The 23,237-nt window shown below is 34.4% G+C and overlaps 1 protein-coding gene across 1 annotated transcript in view; it reads left to right on the forward strand.

The window, feature by feature from the left end:
* Nucleotides 1–22,605, forward strand: part of LOC144962818 (annexin B9-like) — a 29,358-nt gene extending 6,753 nt beyond the window's left edge. The window contains exons 2-9 of the mRNA XM_078896095.1: nt 13,214–13,289; nt 14,180–14,274; nt 15,559–15,672; nt 18,131–18,221; nt 19,264–19,415; nt 19,671–19,848; nt 20,757–20,869; nt 22,051–22,605. Of these exons, the coding sequence (XP_078752221.1) occupies nt 13,214–13,289; nt 14,180–14,274; nt 15,559–15,672; nt 18,131–18,221; nt 19,264–19,415; nt 19,671–19,848; nt 20,757–20,869; nt 22,051–22,179 (948 nt within the window). The 3' untranslated portion in view covers nt 22,180–22,605. The remainder of the gene's footprint in view (nt 1–13,213; nt 13,290–14,179; nt 14,275–15,558; nt 15,673–18,130; nt 18,222–19,263; nt 19,416–19,670; nt 19,849–20,756; nt 20,870–22,050) is intronic.
* Nucleotides 22,606–23,237: the final 632 nt, after the last annotated feature.

Raw genomic sequence — 23,237 nt, forward strand, 5'->3', positions numbered from 1 at the left:
CGTTGAATCCGTATAATAAGCCAAAACAGATAATGAATAAAATGATATACAGTGTTTTCCGTCTAAGTTCCCGGTGTTATAGAGGCTAGAAACAGTGACATACATACAGAAAGGGCACTCTGGTAACTTGCACCAAAGCACTTTAGACTTTTTACTTCACTTGGCATCTGATATTTGTATTCGTTAAAAATTCGTACATTATGATACGATTTATATGTTTTATGGAAGTAACCATACAAATTGCGTTAAGAACATGAAGTTTGTGCTTTTAAATTGATTAATTAATTACTTCCAGTTGTATGACTTACTGACTTATTACCGTTCGCCTCCTAAACCGCTTCTCTAAGTCTATTGATGAATTCCCTCCATTGGTCTCTTTCCTTTGCGAGGGACTGTAGGTCTGCTAGATCTTTCTCCTACTTTAACTCTTGATGGTTATCGAGGCGCTTCAAGTCTCTGTTTGATAGTGTGTGAAATGTTTGTTGTTGGTCTGCCTCGATATTTGTTTAGACCTGATTGTGTAAAGTTTGCTTTCGTGGCCTTGTTTGATGGAAAAATGTTGTCTTTTCTGAGTATATTTCCGAATAGTCTCCATTGCATTTCTAGTATTTTCAGTTGATTTGATTGCAGATACATAGTAATAAAACGCACCCAAGAAATGGAAACAGTTAACCCGTCTTTGTTACGAATCAAGTTCTTGTTCCTTTGTCATTTAATTGTTTATTTCAAAGCTCACATCACTGAATTAATCATTTATTCTTTGCCATCTTGTTGAAAAAAAGTTATTTTAAGATTATCTATTTATGGGCTAAACAAGGAGAAGTAGATCGATTGCCCCACAACCAAATCCTCATTTAATATTACCTTGCCTCTAAAACAAATTGTTGGTGATGATTGACAAATTGTTAAAATAAGACATGCTCGGTTGACATACTCATACTATAGAAAACACAGGTAACACAGGGGAGGTGGTCCCATGGCCACGATCGTAACTTTTTGTTTTACAATGATAGAAGGAACGAAATTGACGTCACTCAGCTCTTTGTTATTGTTTTGTTTTGATTTTGTTCTTGTTTTTTTTTTTTTTTGTTTTTTTTTTTGTTGGTTTTTTGTTTGTTTTTGTTTTTGTTTTGTGTGTGTGTGTGTGTGTGTGTGTGTGTGTGTTTGTTTTTTTTGTGTTTTTTGTTTGTTTGTTTTTTTTGTTTTTTTTTTTTTTTTGTGGTGTTATTACTTCTCCTTGAATTAAATCAATCATACTATACACTTTTAATGTTACACACATAGTTTGGTGTATTATTTCCGGCTGGCAGATGTAAGTATTTTACCTAAACGCATAGCATCAATGGTTGATTTACAAGATGTGTCATGGTCTACACTTTTTTTTTAATGACGCGTGGCACGGTCATAATCCTTGCCTAGCTGGGTTGATGTGATTGAGATCAATTGAAACAGGCTACTCATTAAGTCAGTATGGGAACTATTTAATACTCGCGATTTTTAAACAAAAATTAGACACTGAGTCGATATTCAAATATTTTAGTTATATGTCTTCATCATTATTTTTTTTTCTTGTCCTTTTTAAGGGAAATATATAAATCTGATGATTGGATGATTATCATACATCTAATAACTTGAAATTTTCGAGATTCTATAGCCGGCTCACTGGCGGTCGGTCAATAGAGCGAAGTTGTTTTGTGCCGCCCTATATTTTCCGTAGATTAGCATGTCCTTATCCTATACTCTGTTGTACCTTGAAGAAAGTTAGTTACCACTCCCCAATCTCCCTCCACCCACCCTCCCCAACTAACTATTGTCTTTCACTGCTAAAATAATTAGGCCAAGACGGCCAATCTAGCGATGCACGCCCTGAGTCCTACTTGGGATAAATTAAAACCCTATCAGTTTTATCACTGAAAGAAGAGGCTTTGCTTCACTTAGATATACGGATGAAGAGAATGGCAATAAATATATATTTTATCATTGTTGGTTTTGCTTAAATATATACTAAATATCAAAAAGAACAGTAAACAAAGTATGCACCGAGAAGAGCCCCATGGTACTATAAATAAAAATCCCTGACCCCACGGAGTCCTTCATCCCCGCACACTCCCAACGATCCCTACTCAACTTGTATTGTGTGCATTGTCTAATAATAGTATAATCATAAAGATGTCGCTGATTGTGTGTGAAGTTAACAAGTGCTTTGCTTTTGGAATTAAATGTGGATTTTTAAATTCAATTATTCTAAAGTTGTGTGTCATACCGTTAGTATTCAGAGAAAATGTATTATCGCTGTTGTCATTGTTTATGAAACCTACCTGTTTTTATCTTGAATCATTTTATTTTAAAAAGTTATTTCTGTAATTTGTAACCAATCATGAATCATGTTGATTTTTTAATTGAACATCGATTCCGACACTTATCCCCTCAAGAGAAAACAGTGGTGAAAGATTTAGGTCCACACAAACCAGTGAATTTAAACTTAGTTTCTAACACACCGAGGAGACAGCGCCGATTTAATAATGATTATTTTTAAAATGTTGAATGGCTTACTGCCAGTGAAAGCCGTAAAACGCTTCATTGTTTTTATTGCTTGATTTTTGGTGATGTATGATATAACGGACAACAGGAGGATTCAGTGATATTTCGCACATCCCTCAGGCACTGAAGAAACATTCTGAATCAAATCGCCATGTCACAGATGCTGTTAAATATAAACTTTTCAACGTTGTAGATATAAGAAATCTGTTGGAAACAGGACATGCTGCGTCTGTGAGTCGTTATAATGAACAGGTGAAAGTTAACAGACAAGTTTTGTCCAAGATAATTGATGCTCTTTTGTGAGTACGTCTCGTTAATATTCTAACACACACACACACACACACACACACACACACACATACACGCACACACAAATACACGCACATATGCAAACAATTGCAATACCCCCCTCCACACACACATACACACACACACATACAAAGTAGGTCAAATTAAGATAAATTAACTAGACCAATAAAATTTGATTCTGTATTTCGGATTTGTGCCGCCTTAAATACAATGTGACCAACCGCCCCTGGCCGGCTCCCTTCATTTCCATTGCACAATTAGCTCGATATTTATTTCTCGCAGCATAGACCGATTTGAATTCTGTCTGAATTCTTTATTTTGCCATAAGCATCACTACAACTTTTCTAGTCCATAATAATAATTTCCAGATAAACTGAACATCGCCTCCAAGCACATAATTTTCCAACATGAGTGGTCATTATTTTTTGTTTTGCTTTGTTTCGCTTTGTTGGGGTCTTTTTGTGTTTTTGTTTTGTTTGGGGTTTTGTTGTTTTGTTTGTTTTGTTTTGTTTTTTGTTTTTTTTTTGTTTTTTGTTTTTTTTTTTTTTTTTTTTGTTTCTTTGTTTATTTTCTGTTGGGTTTTTTTTTTTGGTTTGTTTATCTGTTTGTGTTTTGTTTTTGTTTTTGTTTTTTTTTTTTTTTTTTTTTTTTTTTTTTTTTGCTTGATTTGTTTTTGATTAATGTTTATTTTAGGGGCGTGGGGGGGGGGGGGTGAGGAGATTGAGGGTTCATCGTTTCTCAGGGGGGGGGGGGGTATTCACATTGGATCAACAGTGCATCTTGCTGGTTCTGAATTCAATTCTGCATCCGTGCCTGGCTATGACACAGTCGTAATCGCAGCAACTTAAATACGAGTATAGTTAGATATTATTGACAAAGCATATTATTTTGTGAACAGTATAAATTCAATCTCGGCCCTAAAGAAACACATTCTAATGAATCGATATTATATTCTATTATTTATAATGCTAGACACAACGTACCAAAAAAAAAAAGAGAAAGACGTGCCATGAAAGGATATTATACAGGCCAATGAGTTATATTATCTGATCAACAATGAAAGGGTGTTGAATTTGCCTACTCAAGCGACAAGTCAAAAGTACATTCCTCCTTGTGTTTGTTATAGGATGAGTTGTAACTTGCTTTGCCATAAAGCCGTGTCAAGATGCTGACATGGTTTGTTTGTTTTTGGTCTGTTTTTTTTTTTTTTTTTTTTTTTTTTTTTTTTTTGTTGTTGTTGTTGTTGTTATTTTATTTTCGGGGTGGGGCATAATACGTATTATCTGTTTTCTTTTCTTTCTTTCTTTTTTTTTTTTTGCGATTTTAAATAACGAAGAATTCAGAATATGACACGTTGACATTATTAGAGTTTTTATTATTCACCTTTCATTTATTTATTTTTTATTACTATTATTATTATTATTATTATTATTATTATTATTGGTTAAACTCAGGAGTGAGAGACATGCAACGTTTGCCTTCACTTTGCCAGTTTATTTTTATCTTCTGCTTATAAGACATATGGATATTGACCTCAAAGTTATTGACAAAAAAAATAAAAATTTAAAAAAAAATTCACCTTTTCTACATTAATGCAGTGTAAAATATTGAAAAAGGAAAACATCGGTGACAACTTTTGACAAGTCAACACATATAAGCAGGCTTAATTTAAATCATCAGCGTCATTTATATTTCGCATAACGCGCTTTAAATCGCTCGACTCCTGTATTGATATTATAATAAATTTATTTGTTTTACTTTATAATCATGATAAAGTGGCGAGACTCATACACATAGAGTAGGACATATTATAAATTGAAGAGGGAGTGAGAAGTGTCATTTTTAAAATGCATGAAATCAAATCACTATTCAAAAGATTAGATAATCAAATGGATCATGGAAAAAAAGGCTATCTAGATACTGTAAAGCAAAAACGTGAGATTGACAAAGCACATCAACATTTTAGAAGTAGGTAAAGAAAACATGAGGTGTGTCTATTAAAAGAATAGTGGAATCAAAACATTTTCAACATATTCCCTGAAAAGTTGTGTGCATAAATTTCAATAAATTAAATGTGCTTAATTGTCTGAAAATTTCAAATGTTCATCATCTGCTGGCTACAGGCTTTTAAACTTTACCATTTTTGTTTTGTTTTGTTTCTCCCGCATCCGATATACATGATGATCCAGAAGTCTTGTTGATGTTTGTGCCTTGAATTTAGAAAAATTGAATAGATTTTTTTAAAAAATTAACGGTTTGCTATACATTATACAACAACCTTGGTAATTTTAGTTAAAATCATAACTGTAAACAATCATACTCAGTAATTGACTGAAAAGCCACCGGTGTAGTTAGGAGACGGCGACTAAGATCACTTGTGTCACAGCCTCAGTTGCTCATTAATTTAGTGAGTTTCCTCTTCAACTCGTCGATTGATGTGTCGGTAAATGTTGATTGAAAGACTGAATCTTTTAAAAACCGGCAAACCAAAAAATTACAAGGGGTTAGGTCTGCATGTTACTAACATTAATAGTTATTCAGCTATTAAAATTCTTTTGAATTACCCTGTATTATATCTGGATCCCTATCCCAAATCAAGCACACGTTACTACACCTTACAAATATATAATCAATATCCAAGAGTGTCAAGATAAACGTTATTTATCTTACGACGGACATTCTCAACAGGGTTTAACGTAGTGCGGGGCGGTCCTTGGCAAGCTTAAGGACCACGGTCCTACGGTCCTTGGGAAATGAAGACCGCAAGGACCGGTCTCTAGACCGGTCCGTTCATTCTTGAACCGTTAAAGACCGCTACACGATGAAAACCGTGGCCTACAGGAGTAAAACACACGGAGTAGTCACACTCATTTCAAATTGTAACCTAATTAGAGAAGAGGGGTGATGCCTTCTTTATTTGCTCACCGTACTTCATTGTTACTTCGATAATTTAATAAAATTTGAAATTTATCCCCATTAACGGAGATAATGGCATCGCCCAAGGCGTTGATCGAGTTGTTCGTGGCGTTGATACACACACGCAACTCCTACCCCCCCCCCTCCCCCCCCCCCCCCCACACACACACACATTAGAGGGCAGCGAGCATTGAAGAGTAAGAGAGAGACGTGAAGTTATAATAAGAGGGGGTGGATGAGGTGATAAGAGGGGTCGATGGTGACTTTTCGCCAGATCTAACAAACTCAGCTACCCATTCATTGCTGAGTAGACAGGGATTCAGAAAAAAAATCGACTGCACCCGGGATCGATCTCTGACCCTTTGCGTATAAAGAGAGTGCTCTATCAACTGAGCTATCGGGGTCCCCAAATATTCTATTGGACCTTTTAAAAATACAGACGTTATAACTGGTTTTTTTGGACGGAAGAAACTAATGAAACTCATATTACTTGATTAGTTAAAACACCAAACGAAATTTTAATATTATTGTATTATTTTAAATGACAACAATGCGATAGAAAGGAATGGCGACAAGAGATGGACAAAGAAAACAAAAAATCAGACTTGCAACTTGCTAGGTTCGACACAACACACACACACACACACACACACACACACACCACACACACACATCTTTAGTAGTCACATACATTTCAAACAATAACCATTAGAGAAGAGGGGTCATGCCTTCATCATAGATCATTGTCATTGCGATCATTATGGTGTAGTAAATTTTGAAATTTACCCGTATAATGGAATCGTCCAAGGCGTGCGCCTCCTGTTCCCCCATCTCACACACGAAAGGGCGGTTTGCGGAGTGGAGGGAGGTGGTCGTCTGCCTCTATGGTCGTCTGTGTCGTTTAGTGTATGGCAAAGGGGGGTGGGTGCGATTAATTAAGTGGGATGGGTGGTGATTGGTGGAAGATAGGCAAAGGACCGAGGCAACGAATCGCTGGGGAAGTAGTATGGCGCGAGACCGTTGAAAGGTGATAAGAAGTGAGGACCGCCGGCGGTCTTCCTCTTTGGGACTGGACCACGGTTCACAGCTAAAAGACCGTGGGACCGGTCCTCGGTCCGGTCCTCAGCGCGGCACTAGTTTAACGAATGGTGTGTTTTGTCTTAGCATTCATAACAATGGGAGGAATTTGACCTCCAAAGTTTTAGTTATGGTCGGAATTAATTTGACAGTGGGTGGGAGGGTCCAGTGTAAATAAATGCTTTCTGACCGATTTGACTTAATATGATGTGTGTGGGTGTCAGGGACGGCTGGTAATAATGGGCAGGGTGGGCAAATACCAGCCTGTTTTTTTCAAGTTATAAGCTGTATTACCAGGTCCGAAATAATCTAATTTAAATTAGATAATTTTAAAAGTTAGTACTTAAACTTGATACTTCGTACTGAAATCAATTTGTATGTATTTTTGATAGATTGCGAATCACCATGCACCCCGTAATGCATAAACCAGGATACGCTCCTGTTCTTTTTTATCACCCCCCCCCCCCCCTTTCCCAACCACTCCACTCCGCCCACATCGTCATCTCATCGTCACGTCGCCTGACGGTGATTTTGCTGTCTGGCCTCTCTAGTTCTAGGTCGGGCTAATTCAAATGAGCCCACCTTATAAACCAGTGAGCACTAAATAGAGATTTTGGCAAACGAACTTTTTTTTATTTATTGCCTTACTTGTGCTGGTACCATTGATGTAATAACATTGGGAAGGTTCCAGTATTGAATTAAATGTATCAATTTACTAATATTATATCAAGTTAGTATTAACTTGTGTTGTTTTAATATATTTGTTTATCCATTTAAATTATCTCTTTTTTTCTCGTTTTCTTTAGTGCTTCTCAAAATTCATTTATTTAAACTGTTGTCTTATTTGTTTGTTTGTTTTGTTTTTTTGTTTGTTTTTTTTTAAACAAATTAATTTGTTCCTTTTTTTAAAAAAATTCTTAAAGTAATTACCGCTGTATTTTTATTGCCAGACTAAATATTTTTGCAAAACAATGTATTTTCTATTGCATTCCCTCTAATAAAACACTTTTATTCAGAAGTCACGACTAAATAAATATATAAAATACAACCCCCACCATTTTGGTTTACTCAAAAATTGAATTAGTATACGAGAAATACTCTTCTGAGAAAGGAGAGAGTTGAATTCTAAGTTATAGAGGAAATAAAGACGTTTAAAGGAAGGGTGGGCAGATTCCGTACTTGCCGTCCTGAAGCTAATACATACATAATAGTTCGCGATGAAGAATCGGGAAGCTAGGGGTTGGTTGGGTAAGGAGTAAAGATAACACGGTCGTTATTGTTATAGTCTAACGAATGCATGAGGAGAGATTGGTAGCATTATTTAATTTGTCTTAATTGTATTGTATGAATTATTGGCGAAAGCCTAAGATTAAGTAAACTTTGTTTTTAATTTGTCTTTTTTTTTACTATGGAACTGATACTTGTCATAGCAGACCTGCCCACTTGAAATAGGAAAATAAAAATCGTAGTTTTCAGGGTTAATAAAATGGTAGATATTTTAACTATCCTTTAAAAAAATCACCGGAATTTTCGTCTGTACTATTAAGGTATCAAATTTTTAAAAAACGAGAAAAACGGATTGGAAACGTAATAATGATGGTGATGGTGGTGGTGGTAAAAGTGATGGTGGTGGTAGTAATGATGATGGTATATTATTATTATTATTATTATTATTATTATTATTATTATTATTATTATTATTATTATTATTATTATTATTATTATTATTATTATTATTATTATTATTATTATTATTATTATTATTATTATTATTATTATTGTACGTATTGGTGGTATTACGATTGTTGTATTTTTTGTGTTTATTAATGGTAACAATTTATTGTTTGGTTCCATTTACCATTTTTTTCCACTTTCATGTATGTTGTCATCAAAGTGTATGATTTAATGGCGAAAGCCTAAGATTGAATAAACTTTGTAATATCGTACGGTAATCATCATTGTCGACGACATCGTCGTTGCCATCATTATCATCATCATTAACAACAACAACATTAACAACAAATACTACAATAGCAATAAAAACAATATCAACATCATCATATAATTTTCGTCATCGTCTCCACAACTATCATTCTAACCAACAGCACCACCAAAACCACTACCATAATTACATCCTCCCTCACCGTCTCCTCTTCCTCCTCCTCCTCCACCACCACCACCACCGCTACCATTATTCCAACTGCTACCACCACCGGCACAATCATTCTAACCACCAAGAGAGCAGTAAAAATGATGCAATTTGAGCTCTGAATGAAACTCGAGTCATATCGCGGTTGTTGCTTCTCGATGAAAAATTTAAAGTTACTACGTACTTCTGAAAATGTAACAGAAATATCAATCTCGCCGTTGAGGGATTAAAGCATCTCTTTAATTTTTCGAGTGAACGAAACGGACTTGTATTGTCAAGGTGTTGTCGCATTTTGTCTCGTCGCTTTATTTTTTTGTTGTATTCTCTTTCGTGATTCCTTTTTGATTACGTTTGGAATAATTAAAATCTACTGGTATTGTCCTTTCATTGTGAATGTGATTATTTGTGGTTGAAATATTTTATTTTTTAAAAGTTGAAATATATAATATATATAATATATATATATATATATATATATATATATATATATATATATATATATATATATATATATATATATATATATATATATATATATATGACCGAATCATCTTTGCCCCACCACTATAAATAGGCTAGAACCGCCACTGGTGGGTGTGTACAGTAGAATTTACACATACAAACTTATAAGTTGTGTATAATTTGGTACAGGTATGCCATAGTTTAGGAATTCACCCGGGCCTTTCAGCTTGCGTTGTCTCCGGTTATTTTTGGTTTCTTGTGTCATTTATGATTTTGTTCTTGATTGATTGTGTCAATACTTAAACAATCACGGTCAAACGAAACTTCAATTTTGAACACAATCGGGGTGATCTAAGAACTCAGTATACGTCTTACACAATAGTTTGTGTTATACTAAATAATGTTACATCAAATAAAAGAGAAGAAAATAAACTTAACATGGGCAAAAATTTAATTAAAATTTTCATAGCAAAAGCAAGAATGAAACAATTTTTTAAAAAAAATAACCCACATCGCAAAAATCAATAATTGAATAGATCTTCACAGAAACTATAATTCTTTTACGCACTGAAATTAATTTCAAACTCTCTGCTCAGAACATTGCCCAAAATCTCTACCAGCCGTTGAAATAGGTCATCAAAATCCCTTGGAATGCCTCCTTGCATTCATAACCATCTATTCATTTATGTCCATAGATGTTCAAGGGGCTGAATAGAGGCCATGGTATAGTTAGAATATTCTGTTCCTCTATAAATTGTTTGTTCTATGTGCTATGAGTGGTAGCGCATTATCGTGCATTAAAAGAACAAAATACCAAACACGAAACGTTTCGGGCTCAAAACCTCTTTCCAGCCGTCTACAAAAACAACAACAACAAAAACAAACCAAAAAAAAAAAAACCCCAATAAAAACATAAATACATTGCCAAAATAAAAAAAAACTACAAAATAACAGATCGACTTCGTATTTTTGTTTTTGTTTTTTTCTGAAGAAGGGTTTTGAGCCCAAAACGTTCCGTGTTTGGTTGTTTTGTTTTTGTTTTTTGTTTTTTGTTTGTTTTTTATTAGTTGTTTTTTTTTTTTTGTTTGTTTTTTTTTTTTAAGCTGTTCAATTCATTTTTGTTAATTACCTTTAACAGTCCACAGCTTCTACCAGATAAGTATCACTAATCTACACAAAAAAATTATCGGGAGGAAAAATCGAAATGTGTTTTGGCCCTGGCTGTAAATACGTACACTTTGCGTACTTTTTACATCATGATGAATTTACCGAATGTTTAGATCAACAATCACCTTTATGGAAAAGGACGGAGGAAAGAGCCAAGCAAACAATAACGCCGTCGTACTCTGGAAAAACACATATTTTAAAATTTGGCCAGAAAACACGTTCTTCAAATATCGATCGATTTAAATGACTCTCATCTTGGCAAAAACTCTTAATCCTGGGACTTTGCGATTTAAATTACTCTCATCTTGGCAAAAACTCTCAAACCCGGGACTTCGCGAATATTCTGTTCCTCTCGATTGATATTTGAAGAACGAGTTTTCTGGCCAAATTTTTTAATAAGTGTTTTTCCAGAGTACGACAGAACGTATTTATTAGGTCTAAGAACGAGTGTAAAGCTGACTACGACTGGGTTAAACGTTAACAATTCAACTTAACGTAGGTTTAATCACTAAAGCATTCCTATTCCAACGCATATATATTTTTTTTTATATGAATGCTTTGTGTAGTATCCTAATCGTCGATATAATATTTTGCTGAATGTGCATGATAAGGATCACAGGCGCGTTGAAACTTCTTTGCTGAAGACATCGTAAAAACATATCGATTAATTAGATGTCCTGTATCTTCAACTCGGAGTCATGATAACCTTTTCCTCTCGTGAAAAGTAAATTGCATACAAATACTGAATTGAATAAATATGAACATCTGTCATATTCATTGCACTTCTCTTTGCTTCATTTATTACCCCCAGCGTTTTTAATTCAAAAGGCGCAATTTGTCTGTTACGCGTATTTTCGTAGCTTACTGAAACATATCCGTTCATGACTATAGTTAACATTTAACTCGTATGGAATAGTGTGCGTGAAGTAACTTACCCAAGAACCTATAACAATAAGTAAACCCGAAACGTCCACATTGTATGTTTTCGTTCGATAAATTGAAGCTTCCATTTCATAACTTATTGTTATTGATTCTTTCGAGCTTCAAGCAGGAACAAGAACCCGAACGTTATGACTATAGTTTTGTCACCTATCTAGTCAATGATCACGCTAAATAACGATTGCCTTTGTTTAAACACGAGACACAGACTGTGTCGCCGAGCCACCGACACAATTACTGTACAATAGGGAAGAAAAGTGGCATATCAAATAATTGGTTACTATCTCATTGGAAGTGTAAAATCGCTCTTCCGGAGGACTGAATACATACATGCCTTGTGTAAATGATCTTCTGGTTTCGGAGTGATGGTAACTTATTTTCTAGTCTAAATATATGCTGGTCGTCAATAAAGCTCGTTGATCCTCACTCTTTTACCTCCCGTAATCCTTAGAAACTGCCTATATATCCTGCTACTAAAATAGGTATGCCATCTTCTGATTCAATACGTCTGTTTGGGTTTGTTTTCAAGGTTTTTCACGGCGCTTGCAACACATTTAGGTCATATTAGTGCCAGTAAAAAGGAAGGAAATGGTATAGTCAAAAAATCATAGAATTACAGTTAAAGCGCCCAAGAAAAAATAAGGCAAAGAGGAACTAGTTCGAAAAGGGAACAGATATAGATTCCAAGAGCATACCATCAATGTACTTCGTTTGATATCAGCTAAAAGTCTCATTCTGATACCAGTATCCCACTAAGAGGAATCTTCAATCTTCAATCGCTTGTATTTGCAAAAGGCCCCACGGACCCATTACTGCAAATGTCCAGTTACAGTCGAACCAAACAGGGAACAGTCACAGATTACTTTAACTAGCAAGTGCATTCAAAACTGTTTTGAACGTTTCCAAGCGTTCAACATTCGTTATGTCCGGTGGCAGGACATTCCAGTAATTGTTGTGGGAAAAAGCTGTGTTTGTATTTGCCTGTTCTTGTAAATGATTGTATGTATTGTAATGCTTTTTATGAAGTTTGGGATGATGATGGGTGAGTTTGGGTCGTTGATGGTTTTGTGTAAGGAATACTAAACATTCGACTGTTTCCCTCGCAACTAAGGACCCCAGAAAGGGCCAGGACAGAACCAAGAAATCCATTCCAAGACAAAGACAGAAAACAACTCAGAAAACAGATAAGGGGATATGAGACACAACAAGTGACCTCCTGAACACCATGGAAGGTCAAAGGACCCAACACAGTGATTCAATGTGTAAACTATCAATTATTAGTCTTCCGAAGGAACTGGAAAAGTAGAAGGTGTGACGTCACTTTTCTTCCCTATAACAGCTCGAATCAAGTCATGTGGCCACTGAATAAAGGATATATCGAACTTGATGAATAAGGGAACGACAATAGCCGTTCAAACTGTTATGTTTGTGGTTCTATGAATATGGAGAATGAGGATGATAACGACGATACATTTTGGCAATGATGAAGTTATGAACTTCGTTTTGATCTTTCATTTTTGTATTTGAGTTTTGGAAGAATTATCTACTGTGTTTATGTAGTTTTACTGTATTTGTGTTCTAGCGTGTCTTGTTTCTTGGTGTTGTTTTTTCCCGCCATTAAAATATAATAAATTATTAATTTTTATTTTCCAGGGATCAATCTACCACCGTGACGATCTCTCTGCTGGTGACGTCGCCGAGACCCTCCGTGGTGCCATGAGTGGATTCGGTATGTATCCATCTTTTAGCTTATTAATTTTGTTTCAAGATGCTTGAACATGAAATTTTCTTTAGATACATAATTGAGCTGGAGCTCATTTCGTATGCTGAAACGTTAATCGGGCAGAGAAATTATTTACTTGCCACCAATTAATTAAAAATGATATTAGTCTAAAACGGAGTACTCTCCGTTAGATCAGGTAAGTCAAATACCTGACATGGATTCGGATCAAACCGTAGCCATCGTTATGTTATAGCCTGACACTGAAATCCAAAAGGACTGGCAGTTTGACGTCATTATTTGGATTTTGCACCGCCTAGTGAGTTGTCTTTAGTAGAGCTCATGGAAACAAGTTATTTCATTGATTGAACTATTGAATACAACTCACGATTTGTTTTCTTTTGAGGCAAAAGACTGGCATTTTGACGTCATTTTTTGGTCAGTGTCAAGCCATAACTTTACGAAGGCCACGCGAATCAAACATTCCACTACTATTTATTAGAACCTCAGCAAGTTCTTATATACATGCACTTTAAACATTGTTATTCCCGAAACAGCAACCGTTTACAAACAACATTGAAAAAGTAGTCCTTCAGAGCCATGAGGCCCATAGAGCCGGGATTCATCCCTTGTTCTATAGCGTGATTTGGACAATAGCAATTGCGTGTTACCTTTTTGATAGGACGTTATTCTATCGCTCGTTTCTAGGTATGACAATTTTTAAAAATAACATAATATTAATACGATCAGCGTATTGGCTTGTACTACGTTGTTTTCAAAGAAAATAACAGTTATTTAAGATAACCAAAGAAATTTACTGGCATCATTCTGTCAACTGTAAATGTTGCCTAACAGGCGTGCAAGAAGTAAGAATGAAAAACGTGCTCTTTTGTTTACAGGTACAGACGAAGAAGCCATCATCAGCATCATGGGAAACCACACCAATGCTCAAAGAGAGGAAATTGCCGTAGCTTACAAGACCGCTTATGGCAAAGTATGTACGAGCCCATGCTGTGACATACAGGTCTACTTGCCCAAGAATTTGCTGTTGGCTTAATAAATACTAAAATAAATACTAAAATAAACATTTATTTTCGGGGGTGGGGTGTGGGAGGGAGGGGTGTACCAAAAGTTCTTGAACTGGAATTAAATGTTATCTATAACAACAACGATTCATGGCATTGCATTAAATCATCAGACGTTTTGTATATATTCACGTGATAAGTCGCGTAAAATGATACTCATTTATCAAATTAGAAAATATTGCTTTTATCTCGTCCTTTTCTCACATAATTACCCTACCCATCTAACGACTGATGGATCTATCTATCCATCCATTTATTTACCTATCTATTGATCGATCAATCTATCTATCTATTAATCTTTCTTTCATTTTATCTATCTATCTATCTATCTCTCTATCTATCTATCTATCTATCTATCTATCTATCTATCTATCTATCTATCTATCTATCTATCTATCTATCTATATCTATCTATTTATTTATCTATCTACATATCTATATCTAATGTATTTGTCTGTCTTTCGATGTGTGTAAATGTAATGTGTTTTGGCGTCGTATTATTGTTTTTATGTGTCTGTTGTGTTTTTCTTATTTCATTATTAATAATCTATTTGATCCTGTCATAGTTTTAGTGAATTTTTACAGAGGCAAGAGAGCTTTTATTTTCTTTTTCACGGATTGACTAAAATGTGAAGAATCGCATGTCTTATTTATATTAATAATAATAATAATAATAATAATAATAATAATAATAATAATAATAATAATAATAATAATAATAATAATAATAATAATAATAATGATGATGATGATGATGATAATAATAATAATGATAATAATAATAATAATAATAATAATAATAATAATAATAATAATAATAATAATAATAATAATAATAATAATAATAATAATAATAATAATAATAATAATAATAATAATAATATAATATATAATAATAATAATAATAATAATAATAATAATAATAATAATAATAATAATAATAATAATAATAATAATAATAATAATAATAAAATATCAGCTCTTAGTTATTGTTTTTAGCCAGCCATTGTTATAAGTAAATCTCACCAAATTCTATCAATCAGACTATAAATGTTTAAGATTAAGATTATACATAGTTTTGTGTGTTGGTACGTTATATCCGGCCGGCGAATTTGTGAGTTTAATAGCCAAATGTACAAATAACATCATTTATTGAATAGATCTCTTAATAAAAATATGTTATCAATATTCAGGATTTGTCTGAGGACTTGAAATCCGAGTTAACGGGTGACTTTGAAGAGATGGTCCTGGCGCTGATGACCCCTGCTAGGAAATACGATGCCCTCAAGCTGCACGAAGCCATTTCGGTATGTACTGAACAACCTTCCAGTGACTGTCAATGAAAGAGATAAACTCCAAGATCTCCTCTCTTTGTCGTCACCTTACTTTCATGTGACACCCAGTATTTGTTCTGGAATAAAACTAGGTTTTATCAAAGCCTTTGCTGAGATTCTTCGCCCACATGTGTCTTATTCGTATGATATTTATATTTGGGTAGAGTATATCGTAAGCATTAGAGGGTATCCTGTTTGACAGGTAATTGTGCTTGTCTTGATTGGACTTTGAATAACTCAAGATTTTATAGATTGCATTTAAATATACTTTTTATTTAATTAAGACAGCATGATTGCCTTCATCTTTTAATTTGGCGACTATAAGTACAGATAAGCTCATTCTGATTATCACCTCATCTCCCTTTTCCCTCTTGTTGATATAATCTAAAGGTATTATAAGCCACGAAGCGCCTTATAACAGCGTAGTCTGCACATCGATAATAGTAAAAGCTTTCTAGGCCCTTATGCAGGGTCTTCAGCATTAAAATTCCACTAAAATCAAAACTCTTTATCATATGACTTAATTACATTCACCATTTAGCTAGTTAACATTAAGTCTATTGTGACAAAAGCTCATACTTCACACTTTTTGCCATCGCATCTTAAATATCTTATGTAGGCAGGACATCATTAGAAAAAGCAAAAGAATACGCCACGAAGCCCTTGTGCTACCAATACTGCTCTATAACTGTGGTATATAGGGATTAACGAAAAAGAATTTGGACAGTCTAGACGCCCTACAAAGGAAACAACTTCGTAGATATGGCCAGACAAGATTAGCAACCAAGAACTCTACGATCGTTGCAGAGTACTCCCCGTCAGTGATAAAACAACAAAAATGACCATTCTCCAAAGAGACCATAACTTACCGATCCAGACAGCAATGAAGGAATACTTCAATGCCGGGAAGAAATACCGCGGACGAACACCAACGTCTCCACCAACAACACTAAATGCCGACCTGCAGACAAACCCTCGTCTGCTCCAATCAGCACCAGAAGAAGTTATATCTTCACAGCTACACACATAACTATTCAATCAAAACTAAAAACGGAACATGATCTACTCGCTCTCAAAACTTTTGCACAAGACACGTGGGAAAATATTACAAAAGGGACCCAACAAGCCTGTCATCTGCATTTTTTTGCGGCCGCAAATATCAGGGCGATCCGCAAATTTTGGCAAATTTCCCAAAATTGGCAAATCGTGGCAAATTTTGGGAAAATTGGCAAATAGCGTGGCAAATTTTGGGAAAAAAAAAGAAGCGAAACAAAATAACGAAAAAAAAAGTGGGAAACTTGAGAAATGTTGCAGCTTTGCCTGGGCCCAAACCAAGGGAAGCTACTCTCTACGGATAATGATCCTTTAAAATCTTTGTAACAACGCTAATCACAGTCATTTCATTTCTAAAGTCCTTAAATGTCATATATTGTCTTTTATATAATTTTTTTTTCTGTATCGCGTGTTAATTTTTACTGAAACGCTTAGTTTTCCTCCGCAAATTTTTGGGCAAATTTTGGTCTTTTTGGCAAATTTTGGGGGGTTTTTTGGCAAATTTTGGCAAATTTTAGGTCCCAATTTGGCAAAAAATGCAGATGACAGACAAGCAGAGGACATGCTGACAACCGCACAATTCTCGGCAAGCGTGCTTGATACCGCGTAACCAAGATCATCATCATCTTAAATATTACTAGATATGTCGACTTTTTCTTCACATGATTTTATTTTACAAATGCGTTTTTATTTTCAGACAATTTAAACATTTATGTAAAATAGTAGTTTATTTTGGATGTATTCGTTCATTGCCAAGTCGATTGCAGCAATAAACAGATAAACTAATGAATATGTAGTATTATTATTGTTGTTTTGATATCACATCACCATCGCCATTGTTTATGTTACTACTACTACTACTACTACTACTACTACTACTACTACTACTACTACTACTACTACTACTACTTCTGTTACTACTAATACTATTGCAAACTACAACAACAAAATCAGCAACTACTACTACTGCTACTACTACTACTACTACTACTACTACTACTACTACTACTACTACTACTACTACTACTACCACTACTACTACTACTACTGCTACTGCTACTACAATTTCTACTACTACAACTACTGCTACTAATACTACTCCTACTACTACAACTGTTGCTATAACAACTAATAAATTACTACTACTACTACTACTACTACTACTACTACTACTACTACTACTACTACTACTACTATTACTACTACTACTACTACTACTACTACTACTACTACTACTACTACTACTACTACTACTACTACTACTACTACTACTATCATTATTATTATTATCATCATCATCATCATCATATATCTATACTGCTTTATTGAGACAGCAAAAGTCTATTTTTAAGTATGCATTCCTATTCTTTTGTTCCAGGGAGCTGGAACAGACGAAACAGCCATCATTGAAATCTTATGTACAAAAAGTAATTGTGAAATAGAAGAAGTCAAGGAGGAGTACAAAAAAGGTGATTCTGCGCATTTGATATCTGTCTCCATTGAAACGATGTATATATCTATATGATTACTTTAAGCTAAGTCTGAAAGTATGTTTAATGTTTCAATTTGTGTCAGTTTAATACGATTGCTTTGAATTATGGTTGAATTAATCATTTGCTTAACTATTTTGATTGCCAGCATTAATAAAGGTACGTAACAAATATTGTGAAGAAAAAGGGAATTAAAAAAATTAAAGAGGGGTGGGGTAGGGCTTCAGCTCAATGTATTATGTATATTTGTATATATGTTGACAAGAATTGTTTTCAGGAAGATTTATAGGCTTGGGCAAATGCGGTACCGGTATAATAAATAACTCAACTTACAAACTTAGGACGAAGTCCTTGGATCAAACTCTTAAAAAGATCCTGATAGGACGCCACTTAAAAAATATTCACATACTTTAGAGACCGAAGTCCCGATTCGGATGCTCCCCGTGGAACGGTTTAATAATTGTCCAGTGCCGAGGCAGTATAAAAAAAGATCCTCCTTTATCGCCCACTCTCTTTAAAAAATACACAACTCAAACAATTTGTGACTTATCGCTTCAAACGTGTATTATGTTGAGGTGAGCCATGTGTCCAAAAATGATATTTTGATAAAAGTGACTGGAAATTTAAATGTGAGATCGTAGTTTTTGTTGTCGTCACAAACGATGTGAGTTGACATCAATAAGGCTTATATAATTGACCAAAGTTTTGTATTTTTGGCTGTATCGTCAATGTTTGCATTAGTCATCCCGACATAATGCCGTTTTGAGCAGTTGGGTCATATTTAGGAAATTAAAAAATGTTTTTTGGCTAATGCCTTTATAAGAAAAAAAAATGCATATGACATTCTTTGAACTCTTTACTTGCATGTTTTCAACATAAAGTAATGAAAATGATCATATCCATCTAGCTGAATCAAATTCGTTAGCACAATAAAATAAAACAATAGATTTATTATTGATATAGTTTGGACTCTTTTCGTGTTCATTGCTGCATGTTGAAATATCTCTCATTCAAAATACAGAATATGACACACCATTGGAAGACGATCTTTCCAGTGATACATCTGGATATTTCCGTCGTCTCCTAGTATCTCTCTTGGCTGCCGGCAGGGAAACAGATGAATGGTTTGCTGACAATGATAGGGCTAGAGAAGATGCGCAGAAGTTTTTTGATGTAAGTGTTCTTTCTTGTTTTTTTTTTTACTAAATTGACAGGATTATAAACAAAATGTGTTTATCACTTTAAATACACACATTGAGATAAATAATTTATCATAGAGGCTTCATTATGAAACATATCTCTTAAAATTCATATTATTGAACTCGTGTAAAGGAGTCCCCTTAAGCCATGCTCTTAATTACATGCATTGTATGTTTCAGTGATCCATATATACAAGTAATATATTTTAAACAAACTTTTCAATTCAAGGCCGGAGAGGCAAGATGGGGAACAGAAGAGGCAGATTTGAACGCCATCTTGTGTTTGAGGAGCTACTGTCAACTGATTGAAACCTTCAATGTTTTTGAGGAGATTGCTGGAAAGACAATTGAAGAGTCCATCGAAGAGGAGTGCAGTGGAGCATTGAAAGATGGTTACTTGGCCATTGGTTAGTTGTTAATTCTTTTTTTGTGTTCGTTTAATATACTTAATTATGTCATTAACTCTCTCCTTACCGACCGTTTTCAGTATTTTCCCAAACAGGCAGGTTTACCCAGCAGAAAAATTGATTTTTTAAAACTCAAACAATCTTTCTGCAAAAATCATTATGTTCTTATGAATTAAACAAATATCATTGTGATGTCCAAAATAAATCTGAATAAGAAAAAAATATCTATTGTGTCGTAACAAATGTGACTATTTTGCTGTAGGGTTAACTCTAATGAAGGAAATAAGTCAGATAATGGAACTGAGACAATCCCGGGTGAGAAGAGACCTCAATGCCCATATAAGGACAAAACACAATACGTTAGTATTTCAACTCCAAACCAAAGGAATTCACTGACAAAAATTGAGCTTTCTAGGCTCATAATTTAAAAGTATTAAAAGCGTCACGGCGTTTGGCAATTTTAGGTCCCATTCTTACTAGTTGAACAAAAAATGTACTGAATTTAAACTCATGCAATGGTTAAGTGGGAGTCTTTCAAATCATATTTTAGATGAATATCTATTCATTACTGACTCAAAACCTCCATAATGTCGTCATTTTAAAACTGATTTTATTTTAATAGGGGTAGCGATTGCTCAAATAGGTAGATCTCACTACCCTGAAGGTTAGATTGTGTTCAGGAAGATAATTTTCTGCCCCTATTTTCATCCAGATATATAAAGAAAAGAGGAAAGCATTCCATTTCAAGTCAATGCTCTGTTGAGAGGGTAAAATCTAGTTGTTATTGTTCGTTTGACAGTGCGGTAACCAGAGATTAAAATCCAGTTTATGAACCTAGTGACTTGAAAGGGATACTTTTAAAACCTAAAAATAGGTTATTAATAATTGATTGTCTTATGGATTCACAGTACAATGTGTTAGAGACAAGCCCGGATTCTTTGCCAAGAGGATTCATGATTGTTGTGCCGGTCTGGGAACAAACGACAGTGATCTCATCCGTATAATCGTTAGCAGAAGTGAGGTAAGTGCAATGCTTGTTGCTAAATCAGTACAATAGTACTCAGTTTAAATTCTGATCCCCCTCCCGACCCCCCCCCCCTCCCCCACCAAAAAAATGAACTCTCAATGACTAAGGCTAAGAAGAAAATATGTTTTGAGATTTAATGTAAATAAAAGTAAAGGATCAAATATGTACAAAAAAATTAAAAATTTAAAAGGGTTTTGTCATCATGGCCCGTGTTGTTATATAGGTCTTGGCGTTGCTCAATGCCTTAACTTTGTTCAAGATGTTGGTGGTATGGGTAGACGTCTTTCCCATTATCGCCCTCGGTCAGTGGTTGACGAGGCAGCACAAACAATTGTTCACACACTTCAGTAATGGGTTGTCGTTGGCTGAATAACGAGGTGTTCTTGGACACCATGACAGGAGTCAGTAGGGATCTACATGGAGCATAATGTTAAGTATCATCTTGCGAGTGCCAACTCAGTCTCCATATTGATCTTTTCCCCGTCCATTTTTTCCATCCAGTACACTTTTTGTCAATCTATTATCTGTCATCCTTACTATATGTCTGCGCATTTCTATTTGGTTTTCGTAACTATGCCAGTTACTTACATTTTTTTCGTAAATTCATATACTTTGCAAAGTACCAGTGATACTACAGAGAAGAGAACATTCTCGTAGATTCCAATTTTTCACTGCAAAAGAAATGTACACTTCTGGAAAACAACAATATAATGACCCTCAGCATTCTAGACATTTTTGTGAAGCGAAAATTGCTTTTGTCGTGGCCTAGCTACAATGCTGACTTTGACCCAGCTGGAATATATCAAGCGCTTTTTAAAGAACGATCTAAGGCCAATTTAGAGAAAGGAAAACTAAAATGATACCAACAACAGAACATTATAGGAAAGACAGAAGTCAAGAATTGGGCCCAAAAACTTTGACGAATGGGTTACCGTATTGCAGCTTATCTTAGCAAGTTATCTAAAAATATATATAAATATTATCCATTATTACTGCTACAATTCATTACAAATTTACATTAAAAAGTCACCATCCGTTTTATACATTTAAAATTTAGCTAGAGGTGTTTCTCTTTCTTTCCTTTTGTCAATCTTTAATTATTTAAATATTTATTTCCCACAGGACTGTATCAATTGTTTTGAATCCAATCATTTTGTTTTTAATTTCTGTTCCAGATCGACATGGAAGAAATTGCCCAAGCTTACCAAAACAAATATGAAACAAGTCTTGAAGACACCATTGAAAGCGAATGTGGTGGTGATTATAAAAAAATGCTAATTGCCATTGTCAAAATGCAGGAATAAAATGTCTGTATTTTTACTAAGATATTTTACAATATGATTTCTTAAAGCTTAAGCGGGTTTTTTATTATTTTGATATCTATTGAGCTGATTAGAAAAATTGAACCTTTTCGTTCTCCTTTGTTTCAATAAAAACCATTTTAAATAATAATTTATAGATGAGTCAGTGACTGATTTATACCGCTCACAACTGTGATTAAGTACTATATAATATATTCAACGAAGTTTATTACATTAAAGTAATGCTGTAGAATGGACATCTGTATTATTTTTAAACTTCAAAATGACTCTTGGGAGAAGAGGAATAAATTATTTACTACCTAATTCAATTTGTGATTGTATAATTTAACTTAATGACTGACGTTAGTAAATGTTATATATTACTAAATGCATCAGGATTGAAATAAAGACTAATAATAATGTAAACAATGTTTGACATTTTGCCTTATTGTATTTTGTGTACACGTTTTCTAAACCCGAAGAAGACAGAGATAAGCAAAGCTTAAGCGAGATGTCTTACAACACGACATTAAAATGAAACCTACATGGGAATAGAAAGAGGGAAGATGGTTTTGTTTTAAACAGTTTTACGTGCTTTGACACTTTTGTAAAAAGGTAGATGAAAGAATTATGAAAATATAGAAATCAAGCTTTCAAACAGCAAAGAAAGTGCAAATAAAGGGGACTAGTTCAATAGTGATCAGAAGTGAATTCAAGAGCGATTTGTATCCAATCTGAAACCACTCAAAGTCCCTCACTGACACAATGACAGGACCTCTATCAAAAGGTCTACACTCATAATTATTTATGATGCAGAGTTGGTTTACAAAAAGAAAAATCATCTCTGACAAAAAAACAAAACAAAAACAAACCCAAAAACCCATCCCTCTATTTCTCCTATCAGAGAAAGAAACAGGTGAAACTTAATACAGTGGAATCATGACAAAGCCAGCACCGCTGAAGCATAAGGATTGGTTGACTTTTATCCCTTATCGCAACACGCTTGGATAAAAAAAAAACACGAAAATTTGGACCTTGTTGTTTTTAAGGCGCTTATAACA

This window comes from Berghia stephanieae, chromosome 1, assembly GCF_034508935.2.
Source record: "Berghia stephanieae isolate SIO BIC M18660-M18661 chromosome 1, UCSD_Bste_1.3, whole genome shotgun sequence".
NCBI classification, from domain to species: Eukaryota; Metazoa; Mollusca; class Gastropoda; order Nudibranchia; family Aeolidiidae; genus Berghia; species Berghia stephanieae.